Here is a 12,379-nt window from a genome sequence, read left to right as displayed (position 1 = left end):
CCTGTGGCTCTACGTGGCTCCTCCTCAGCGGGAGGCTTGGCTTATTTGTTGCTAAGGTGTTACAATCTTCCTGGCTCTGGTGGCACAATCATCATCTCCTCCATGTCCTTCCTCCTCCTCCTCCCCATCCTCCTCCTCCTCCTCCTCCTCTCTGCCATCAGCAGACTCTGTGTTGTAATTTCTCCCAGGGTATAAAAATGGTGTTTGTGTCTGTGAGCCACTGCGCTCGGTTTGGTGAATGAAAGGTTTCCGGTGAGTTTATTGATCTCTGCTGCCCACTACGGCGCGTGTTCATCGGTCAAAGCGGCGGAGCTCTCAGCGGGAACCCGAGACAACGCCAGCATCCTGAATAATACAGCTACAAGATGCAGAAAGAACCAAAAGACACCGTTTTGCTTCATGCAACTTAGGGTGTCTTTTACTTTGCATACAGTAGTATACACGACCTTTTAGGTTTTTCACGTTTTGTCACTTTCCAACCTAAACATTTGATTAATTCAATCTGAAAGGCGTGTGTGTGCATCTGCGTTCAGCTCATAATTACTGTTATATCCATAAATAAAATCCTGTGCAACCAATTGCCTTCAGAAATCACCCACTCTGGAGCTACGTGTAATTTAATCCCAGGGTTGTCCAACCTGGGGTCAGTGGGCCACTTTCGGCCCTCGTGATGATTTCATGTGGCCCCTGATCACAGGTCAGGATTACAATAAAGCTATTCTTATGTTTTCTGACAAATGATTCTCTTAAAATGGGAAACTTTGGGTGTAAAGCAAACTATTTTACCTTTATTAACCATCTTTGTTGCTTTGATTTTAACTGCACAGCAAACAGGACCACAAACATCCAACGACCTTCATGCAAAACGAATTTTGATAAATACTGGGAGCGCTTTCGAAGAAAGAGAGACCCACATTTCATTTTGTTACTTAAAACAGATTATTTAAAAAAAGAAAAACAGACAACAAGCAGCCTAAAAATATTGGAAATTATGTGCATTTAAATAATTTACAGATATCATTTCACAAAAGTTAGACCATTTTGTCAATTTAACTTAAGTATTGCGTTGTTAGTTTACTGTCGAGCAGATACAAATAAAATCACATTGAAATCTTAATTTTCCTTTGAGTGCTTTCAACAAGAAAAAGTTTGGCTTACATGGGAAAACATTTAGACGTGAGAACATGAAGAATAAGGAACTCGGCATCATTTATTGATTTTACATTTAGGATTTTTATCCATGCAAACACAATGGCACACTTTAGACTGCAATAAAAAGCTTATTTGTTCTATTTGTAAATTTAGTTCATTCTTGTATTTCTTATCAGCTTCTCTTTGTGATTGAGTCTAATTCTTGTTTCTTTTGCCGGTTTCTTATCTTTCACGACTCCTGGGAGTTTTTCCAGGGAAAACATGACGGCCGTGGCTCAAAGGTGTAAATCACTGACTTTATCATGATAATGTGTCATGTTAATTTATTTGGATGACGATATTTACTGATATCACAACGTCTGTTAGGATTTTAGATCGATGCGATAAACATGGTGCGATATCTTCTATTATTTACATTGATATCAACTCACAAAAAAACTAAATATGATCTTTTAATTTCTAAGTTTTATCAGACATTTAAATCAAAAACAGCATTCTTCTCATGTTATAATAATAATAAATCACCTGTTCAATATGGTCTCAAGCAGGAATTTAAAAATAAAGGCTTATCTTAAAAATTATGATATGGATCGATATTTTCATTTTACAGCAATTGGATCATTACCTATTTAATCGATTTATCAAGGTGGATTGATCCGTTGTTACACACATACTAAACACATGGAGGGGATACATTTGTGTTTCCTTTAAAGTTGTACTTCACCAAAGATTTCTATGCAAAGTTTTTTTAAATTTGATTTCCTTCCTTAGTGTTTAGTTTATCGACACATTTAACGCTACAGTTCCGTATTTGGTGGTTTATTGTGTTTAGTTCCCCTTAGTTGTAAAAGTCTGATCACACCCTTGTGTGTCATTCTTTGTGAGATCAGTTATGTTTTGGTTGGTTTGTTAATTTTCCATATTTATTTTCAGCCAGAGTTCAGTTTTGTTTCTTTGACTTCTTTTCAGGAGCTCCGCATTGTTCTGTAAATTTACCTTTAAGGTGGAAATCTTTTTCTAATAATCCCTCTGACTCCTCCTGCTTTGCGACGCGGTCCATCATGTCGTGCAATAATCAGACAATCAGGCAGGAAACCCATCACCACCCGGGACAGAGAATCTGGTCAGAGTGCGTGGGGACTAGGACGGCGCTAAATCCAGGACAATCCTGGAAGATTTCACCTTCCAGCACGACATCAACCCTAAATTAAAGTCCGAGCTACAATGGAAGGGCGGAGATCACAGCATATTAATGTGTTAGAATGGCCTAGTCAAAGTACAGGTCTTAATAAGGGGTAGTGGTGGCCTAGCGGTTAACGGGGCTCCTCTACTCCCTAAGGGACGGGTTAAATGCAGACGACAAGTTTTACTGGAACATACAAAAGCTGCAATGACAAAATAAAAGTATTACGATCACTGTGGTTGAAATAAAACCCAGAATATGCATATTGAAAAGCTTGCAGTTTCTCCCTGTCTGATCAAAACCTGGATCAACTTCATTCGCCAAGTCTGTGGATACAAAAAAGGGATTTCTGTTTCCAACACTCGCATCGTGTAAAAACCGTCTGACTGATCTCGAGTATTTAGCAAATAAAAATGGACTAAATGGGCAAATGCACATCGCACTGTTTAAGATTCTTTATTTCTCTGAGGAAATCAAGACAAATCATTTTGCTTCTTTTTTTTACAGTCTGATTAAGTGGACATGCTGTATATTTTAGAAGTTGTTTGATCAGGAATATGCTAAATTTAGCCATCAAATCATGGAAGAAGAACAAATAAAAAAAATGCACCAAGTAATCCTTATTAAATGTCATATTTACAGCAGGTAGAGTTTCTCACAATAACTCGAGCAAAGGTTTGGCATTCAAACAACTGAAAGTCATTTAGCAGCAATCTTCAGAATCTTTTAAACGATCAAATAAATACTCAGAAGCGGATTTTTTTTTTTGTAGATCTTCAAAACTAATTATACAAGAGGAAACTGCTGCAATTATGCGCTGTGCAACACCAGACACACAGCAGCAAACACGATTACGCACCCATGGCTAGAGTTATTACCGGCTGTAGGTTCATGTTAATTGCTCTCGGGGGAGAAAGAAGAGAATATTTGACGTGAAATATTTCCTAACACGGCGGTCCAGACCAGCCACAGCCTCCTGTCATCTCCTCATAACGCAGGATGTGGCCGTCCACCTGCTCCGCATGGTCCCCCCCCCCCCCCCCCCCCTCAGCCAGGGAGAGGGCAGAAACGACTCCCGCTGAATACAAAAGAGCTGCGAAAAAACCGCCTTTGGCTCCAGGGGGGAGAACACACATCCTCAGAGGAGCAGAGTTGTGAGCAAACAGAAAGCTTAACCGTGTTCTCCTTTTTAAAATTTACCCCTCAAACTCTTTCGGGGCAGTTTTGTACGTCCGTGTGTGAAAATACAGCTTTAAACGAGGCTTGCTGGAGGTTGCCTCGCTGCACTGTGACATTCTCCTTATTGTGACAGTCGTGCCCACCTCCGTCTGAATAACGCACGCACACAGGCCGTCTCCGGCATCCAAACAAAGCGGCATTTGCACATTTGTTTGGGAGCTGTCAGATGGCCAGTGGCCAAGGGCAGTGGTCATGCTGGGTGATTTTTCATTTCTCCTTCGCTCTGAGCTGTCCACGCCATATTTCTCCCCTCAATCTCTCACCGTGCCGCCATGCTGCAGTGACCACCACCCACATCCACAGTTGAATCTCTTCATATAACTCCCAGGAGCACCTCTTCCTTTATAGCTACCATTTTCCTCTTTTTTCTCACCCTTTTTTCAACATGCAGCCGCTTGGCTGCAGCGAAGGTTGCACGCACCGTGCCCCGCTGAGGATACTCCAGCTTTGATCCTCAGTAAAGTACTGACACTCAAGCCGTCTAATTATACAGAAACAGTTTTTATACATGGGGGGGGGGGGGGGGGGGGGCAGGCCTTTCACAATGTATGAAGATCAGCCAGATTCTAAAAGAAAAAATACCTCAAAGCTTGCCCAGTCTGTCCCGGAGCTGACCTTCAGTTCTAGCAGACTGGCAGAACCTCAGGAGAATTTGAGGAAGTCAGCTCATGGTTTGACCTCAACAGTCGGGTTTTTAGCTTCCTCAGACCCAAACCCATGTCTTCATCATTGGGACTGACTGTTGGGAAGGAAAATTAAAGAGTGGAACCTGCTTAATGATGTATTATCCTTTTGGTATCATTTTGGGAAATATATATTGACTGTAATTCAGTTCAATGTTCATTTATATGGCGCCAATTCACAACACGTCATCTCAAGTCATCAAATTCAAATCCTCCAGGTTGGTGAGAAAGTTTCCTCTCTAAGGAAACCCAGCAGGTTGCATCAAGTCTCTCCAAGCAGCATTCACTCCTCCTGAAAGAGCGTAGAGCCACAGTGGACAGTCGTCTGCATTGTTGATGGCTTTGCAGCAATCCCTCATACTGAGCATGCATGAAGCGACAGTGGAGAGGAAAACTCCCCTTTAACAGGGAGGAGAACCTCCAGCAGAACCAGAACCAGGCTCAGTGTGAACGCTCATCTGCCTCCACCCAATGTGCCCAAAGCCTTGTGAAATTATTATTTTATAAATAAAAGACCAAATTTTCTTACACTGCACTCTTTCCTGTCTCATTGTTGTCTGACTCTCCTGTTTGCGTTTTAAGGGCATTCACGCCTCTCTAAAAGCTATGAGGGATGTGACTTAGATTGACTTGGATGATGAATTAATCTTATTGGATGAAGAATGACACAAAAAACACTGATTGGCCATGAGCTGTAACCAATTAGAAACCAGCACAAAGTCACATGGAAGCCAAATGTTATAGAAGATAAACATTATATTTATTCTAGAACATTTGGTCGGCGCTCCTCGCCATTGAAACACATCTATTTGGACTTATGGTGCGTTCACACCGAACGTGTTTTCGGTGACCGATGGATGCGAAGCGACAGTTGCTGGAGTTAAGAAATAACTGAGAAATAAATTATTAAATTGTTTAGCAGGTCCGCAGGAAATACTCTTACGTAATAGCTCAAGAAAAGTAATAGAAAACAGAAAAAAAACAAAACAGCTTGAAAACTATGGCCCAAAAAGAATATAAGGACATCTACTCAGCACCTGGACAATTACATAAAACATTTTCTGCAATTTTAGAGAGTCCAAGTAAAACAAAATCTCTTTTAAGGGCTAAAATGTTTTATTTTGCATGATATGTCCCCTTTAAAGGATGAGGTTTGGTCAGAGAGAAATAGGGGTAATTAGTCTGGGATGAAACATTTTGGGTATTGTGTGTTTTCACTGTAATTGAAGGTTAAACCGATGTTAAACTGAAGCTAGCCCTAACAGGCTAGCTGCTAGCTCTTTTGGGCCTGATGCTAATGTGTTTTGGGTTATGTGTTTTAAAGCTCCAGCCAAACTTTAACTTCTACGAAGGTTTTAAACACTGATGGGACGTTGACGTTTGTGTGTCCCGATCTATGCATTACACTGAAATATGACGTAAAGTCCCTTTTAAAGAGAGTTCTTGTGTCCATTAGCTGCTACAGCTAATAGCAGGCCACCAGCTTTCATTTTAAAAACATAGCTCATTGTTCTTTCATGCTACAACGATCAGACAATGCACCAGCAGTGTTTGCATAACATTAATAAGGAACATTAATGGTAATTATTGGTATTTTGTGGAACATTAGGGGGATTTTGAGCCAATTGTTTTATTGTTAGCTATGGGGAACCAGGTGTGGTTCCAACATAACTTCCTGCTCGTCGATCTGTAAAAAAAAAATTCCCTTTTGCATTTAAGAGTTACCAAGTTAGATCTATTATTTATGCTGAAATAATTACATAATATTAAGAATCAAATGTCCTAAAGGTTACTGACTTCTAATTTGGTAAATTATTCTTTAAAATATTATTTTTCGCAAAGGTTTTGACTAACTCTTTGGGTTGGACTATGAACATACCTGTTGCTGTTGTGAGTTAGTAATAGTTCATTTAACATCATTCCAAATTCTTTGAATGAAATTTGGTTCTCTGAATTAAACTTCTACATTGAACTTAAAAAAAACTACATGATTCATTTTTATGGTAATCGGTTTTGAATAGTTTTTATTTGTTCTTTTGTGTGTACATGGTTCATTGGTTTCTTGAATCTTAATTTTGCCTAATAGTTTTAGTTAAGTTTAGCCTAGTAAAGAAGAGTTGTTGAATGAAATGTCCTTAACTTAAAGTTGAATTATTGCTGTTAAAAGAATTCTTATACTTTCAAAAGAAGTCGTCAATGTGCGAGCCGCCAGAATCCACAGAGATTCCTGGATAGGTGTTGAAACGTTTTCAGAAAAATACTGAGTGAAAGTCCAGCTGCCTCTGATTTAAGCCTGTTTGCTGTTGCCCAAAACCAGGATAAATAAGAATTTGCACAGGCATGTCATTGTATATGTGTTCAGAGTTTCATCTATTGTCTGAATACTATTGCCAAATTGGGCTGGTGTTCACAAGACAGGGACTTATTTGATTAGATACTAAATAATAAGTTTTATCTGTTAACTCATCCATCCAATCAGTTTACACAGCATCCATTCAGCTGACCTTCCACATGTCCATCTAAATCAGTGCATTTAATTGCACAACAGAGTGAACATATATGGTTATTTCTTTTTATTTTATGTAATTTATGTTTACTGTCTCTGCTTTCTTTTCCTCCAACATTGATGGGAGAGGCTCCCTAGCGCCCCCTACTGACAAGCCGGCACTGAAGGTAGTTTGAGTATTTTTTATCTAATTTATTTCCATCACTGCATACAGTCAGAGCCTCATAAACATAAATACTGCTCTGAAAAAGGTCAAGCTTAGCTTTTATCAAAAAGGGTTCCTGTTCTACAACAAAAACATTTAGTAGTGCAACTGCAGCTAAACGGTAATTACGTTCAGTTGTGACATGACCTGTAAACGCAGCATTTATGGAAGCTCTCATCCTAAAAAACGTAACAATACAGTTCATACTAGGAGTTTCAGGGTTTGAAACTTAAAATGTATTCCTTTTACAAACACCTTTTCTGAGGTAGATCATAAACAATATGACACTTGCTTTCCCTAATTTCCACTATCGTGTGTTTTTTTGTTTTTATTGGACCAAGATGCGAAGATGACCTCAGAAGCCGCATAATGCAACAAGGACTTTAATAATGACTCAAAAAGAAAACAACAACAAGAAATGAGCCCGGGGCAATAAAAAAATCACGCAGGGCAAAAAACTACGGAGCAACAGGGAGCCAAAGGAATTCACAGGGAGTAACAAATAAATCAGAAGGATCCAGCAATGACAAATGAAAACCAGGGAGTTTAAATGCAGAATAATGTGTGGAGAAAAGAGGCAGAGACAGGTAAAGGTAATCAGGAGGAGATGAGAAACAGCTGAGACCACTGAAGACACGTTAGCCGAGGGGAGGAGTGTCAACACTCGCATTGTGTAAAAAGGAGGAGTGACTGAAAGGAAGCACATTAATCTAACAGGAAATGATAAAATAAATGTTCATAGCAGAACAAAATCTACAAAAACGTCAACTTGAATGGCAGCAACTAAAAAATATGAACAAAGAAAAAACCCAAAACTTAAAAAAACATAAGAAAAAGCATAAATAAATAACTAAAGAAAGCACAACCTAGAGATCATAACTGAGAAATATTAAAAATACACAAAAGAAAATCAAACCCCAAACTCCTGGAGATCATGACAGTTCACTTTTAAGGGTGATATCAACATTAAAGAATGTGAAACAGTTCACACCAACACAAGATCAAAAGACCTGTTTCAAAAGCAAAGGTAACCTGCGACTGAAACAAAAAAAAAAGCTGTTTTCAAGTATTGATTCCATTTAACAAGGGGTGACAAATCTATCCAAACTAAACTAGTCCACATGGACCATCCTGTTAAATCACTAACCTGTTAACTGTCAGAACTGTAGTCAAGAAGTCCCTTTTGTAGCAGATGACCGACAACATCAAGTTGGCTAAAACATTTCCAAAAGCAACAAATCAATCCTGACCTGATCTAAAAGAATTCAAGAACAAATGGAAGAACAAAGTCCGTGCATCGTCTATACTCGTGGAGTGCCTGGTGCCTGTCTGCAGCGTTCATCGGGGAACACCCGGGACAAACAACCACGCACCTATAAGGACAACTGAGACAGACCAGAAGACCTAGCAGTCTTCTTTTTGGACTTTAGGAGGAAGCCAAAAGTACCCGGAGAGAACCCACACATGCACAGGGAGAACATGCAAACTGGTAACATATCCACTGGGTCAGTGGAGTGACCAGCTTGACGCAGGAACTGCCTAAGATAAGATAAGATAAGATAGTCTTTATTGATCTCACAATGGAGAAATTCACTCGTCACGTCGGCTCATACAAGAAGGTGCAGAGTAGGGAAGGTGCATTTAGTTATATACAGTGAGTCTTCATATATACAATGGGTCAAAAAGAATACCAAAAAAATAAAAAAGGAAATAGGAATGTAAGTGTCTCATTTACATTCTTAGTGGTCTATATATATATATATATATATATATATATATATATATATATATATATATATATATATATATATATATATATATATATATATATATATATATATATATACAAACATATCTATATACTTAAATATATACATATATCTATGCGCCTACATACATACGTACCTACGCGTATATACGTGCATATACTATTGTATACATTTGTACATACATACATGCATTCATGCATGCATACATGAGGGGAGGAGTGTCATGAACAGAAACTGAAAGGATGCATATTAATCCTGCCATACTTAGATAGCACCGACCCAAAGATTGGCACATATCTATCAGATAGCACCCCGGAGGTGACACAGTTTTCTCCACTGATGACGCAGTTAGGAAGCGTACAGCCCTTGCATGGGTGTGTACCTACATCCCTCTATAATGTTTGTGTGATGAGCAATCGGGGCTTCTTGCCGATCAAGAGCCCATCAGCGCTGATGTGTCTGCAACTGTTTCTCTGTCTTTAAGTAGATAAAATATAACTAAAAGTATACTTGTCTGTTTTATGCGTCTGTTGGGATTAATGTTTATACTTCATTAACCGATTTATCTTGTTATGATGTAGTAATGTAAGCTTCTGATATAATCATATTACTCACATGATAGCTTAATCATGTCTGTACGAAGAAACAGAAGATGCTCTGTTTCTTCCCTTCCTGAAACAAGAAGACTCAGCTACAAGATTATGTGCTGACTGGACGTGATTGCTCAGCTGTGTATCTTTGTTGGCAACTGAGGCTGTAACTATCTGTTCCCCCACCCTTCAGTACGGCCTCAGTACTGTAACTAGGAAAACGCCCCAAACTTAATAAAACCGAGGAGAACGCTGAGACCGGCAGAGTGGGTTGGAGATTGTAACTGTACGGTCTCTTCCTACTCTCCTCGCGAGCCAAACCAAACTAATTGTCTTTGTGCCTTTCTTTCCCTGTGTTGTATGATGTTTTAGGTATTTAGACCTGACAGCATCCTACATTCAAGGTAATAATTAAGTGGGGGTCGCCTGACTGGGTAAAAAGAGCTGGGTCCACCTGGGGTGTGTCACCGCGGAGGAGAGGCGGTGAAGTCTTAACAAAACTCCTTGTCCTGCAGCCGGACAGCCGCTTGGACCTTTCTGCTGCAGGGCAACAGTGCTACCAACTAACACAATCACTCCAGGGTTGCATCAAAGACTCATCCAGGAAGTCACAAAAGAAGCTCTGCAGGCCTCAGCTAGCTCAACTAAGCCCAGTTTTCCTGATTCAACAACAGAAAGAGGGACTGGTCAAACATGGCATCCATGGGAGTGATTCAGGCCCAGAACCTCTGCTGACTGAAGGAAAACGACAATGGTCCACCTCCCCTTTGGTGATTTCTGGTACAGAAAGTGTAACTTTTGGTTAGACTCGGGGTAGAATGATGGTTAGGGGCTTCTCTGTGGCCTCAGGACCGGGATGACTTGACGTAATTAAGGGAAACATAAATTCTGCTCTCCTAAAAGGAGAATAATGAGTCATCAGTTTCTGACCTTAAACTCAACCAGTCTGGGTTATGCAGCGGGGGATTAATTCAAAGCTAACCATTAACTCCACCTCTGAATGGCTAAAAACCAATAAAGGCTTTTTGGGCTTGTGGTATTTCAGCTTTTGAGATTTGATTGTGGTGCTTTGTCATGAAATTAACCATAGTGTTTTGCTCTAAACCCTCCTGTGGATGAATCAATAGAGTTTTGCAGAGAGGTGGGTTGATCTAAATTCCTCTTTCGAAAACTGCATGTTGCATCTCAAACATTTAACTTCGACAAAAGTGCAAAGACAGACTGAAAAAGAGTGAATCTCCTTTTTACAGAACAGCAAGGTGTCAGAGGATGAAGGTAGGGTGTAAATCTGTGGCATACGTCCACAAGAAAGTTCAACGTGCTAATCTTCAGTAAAAAACACTTTAATTTAAATACAATAATACAAAAACGGCATGTTACTCCTACAAGCTGACTTGGTTTTTACTTTTAAAGCATGTAAAGGCCAAATTAAAGTAAACTGGCTGGCTCAAACTTGAGCTCTAAAGAGTAAAAAGCTGCAGCCAGCCATCAGCAAACACAAGGCGGAGGATATAATGTACGTACGAAAGAAATAAGAGCGCAGTACAATCAAGCTCCATCTTGCAATGATACTTTTTGTTCTTAAATAAACATTGTGAGGGAATCTTTTTTCAGCTTTCCCATAAGTTCTCATAAATTCCCTCATCTGTACACGTTCGCTGCTTCTACGGAAAAAGAAATGCGACATTCGGTTCGTGAAAAAACCCGTCTGTGTCGCATTTTCTGTCACTTTAACATGAAAAGTAGGAAGTAGCGATGCGAGGATATGATGTAAAACTGATCAGCTTCAAGTAAAAGCCCTGCCTGTACGAGAGGAAGTGGCTTTGAGGGCAGTTGCAGATTGGCAGACAGGAAGTAGGCCACACAGCAGGTTCCATCTTTCTGCCACGGCGCTGGCTGCTATAGACGTCCCCGTCCGCCCGTCTGTGTCCAGGGGCCGGCTGACGTCTAACGCCACTGCATAACCGGCGCCGGCGGGGGTGTTATAACGCTCCCAGGGCGTGATGAGAACAGAAATGAACACCTTAACCTCAGGAAAACACACCGAGCGCTAAAGAAACTGACAGGAAGCTGAACGGAAGATATCAATCACCCCCACAGTCTTATTTCCTTGCACCACCCCGAGAGAGCCTCAGCAAAAAGTAGTTTATTCAAATGTACTACTAGTGTACTTATTGCATGCTTAAACTGAGGCAGAGTACTTGAAGTTTACTTTCTACAAACTATATTTCATACATTTAACAAAAGTATAGTGAAGTATAAACAGAACTCTAAGACTAAGTACATTGACACTAAGACTTTAGCTTTCAAGTATACTACTTTTTGCTAAGGGAAGCCGATTTAAAAGAGTAACTAACGGATGCATGCAGGGTATTTTATTCCTCTTGTTATTATGTTAGGAAATTAAATTAAACTGAGGATTTTTATGAAGTTAGAACAGCTCTTTATGTGACCCAGCGGGCTGGGGTACAGTCATGTCTGTCTGGACGAAGATTCAAAGCGAGTTACGGCGAGCTTATTGCAGATGAGCTCACCTTGAATGCTGTGGAGGTAAACCTTGAGGCCTGAGCGCAGCTTTTGGTCCTCCACCCGTTCAAACTGCTTGAAGAGCCTGTTGATTGCACTCTGGAGGGATTCATACCGCTTGATCTCTGCCTTTATGGCGGAGGAGGAAACCGATTTGCTGTTGCTGGTCATCCTCACGCACAGGTAAGTCGTGAACTGAAGCACGGAGATGCTTCAGCCCATTTGAGCTCCTGGTTGCTGGTTCCACACGATGGACTCGAACGTGAAGCGAAGAAAGCGGCAGAAGAAAAGGTGAAGGCAAGTCAGGCTGCCGCTGTCGCTTCTCTCTCTCTCTCTCTCTATCTAAACCACAAAAGTCACTTCACGACAGCGTGCTCAGTTTCCTCTGCAGGTCTGAGCTGAACTGAAATCACTTCCCTGTTTGAAACCGTGTTCTTCACTGCACACCGACCCTGACAGCTGCAGTGCAGAAGTAGTGAGTCTGCAACTAAATTAAAACATTTTTTTAAAAAGAAAGCCAGTGAGT

The 12,379-nt window shown here is 40.4% G+C and overlaps 1 protein-coding gene across 1 annotated transcript in view; it reads right to left on the bottom strand.

The window, feature by feature from the left end:
* The window catches only part of agap2 (ArfGAP with GTPase domain, ankyrin repeat and PH domain 2), a 50,938-nt gene extending 38,821 nt beyond the window's left edge, over positions 1-12,117 (bottom strand). Inside the window, exon 1 of the mRNA XM_036142733.1 lies at positions 11,862-12,117. Within this exon, the coding sequence (XP_035998626.1) occupies positions 11,862-12,024 (163 nt within the window). The 5' untranslated portion in view covers positions 12,025-12,117. The remainder of the gene's footprint in view (positions 1-11,861) is intronic.
* Positions 12,118-12,379: the final 262 nt, after the last annotated feature.

Source organism: Fundulus heteroclitus, chromosome 1 (assembly GCF_011125445.2).
Source record: "Fundulus heteroclitus isolate FHET01 chromosome 1, MU-UCD_Fhet_4.1, whole genome shotgun sequence".
In the NCBI taxonomy this organism is placed as follows: domain Eukaryota; kingdom Metazoa; phylum Chordata; class Actinopteri; order Cyprinodontiformes; family Fundulidae; genus Fundulus; species Fundulus heteroclitus.
Note: the sequence above shows the minus strand (reverse complement) of the source record. Positions and strands in the feature narration are given on the sequence as shown.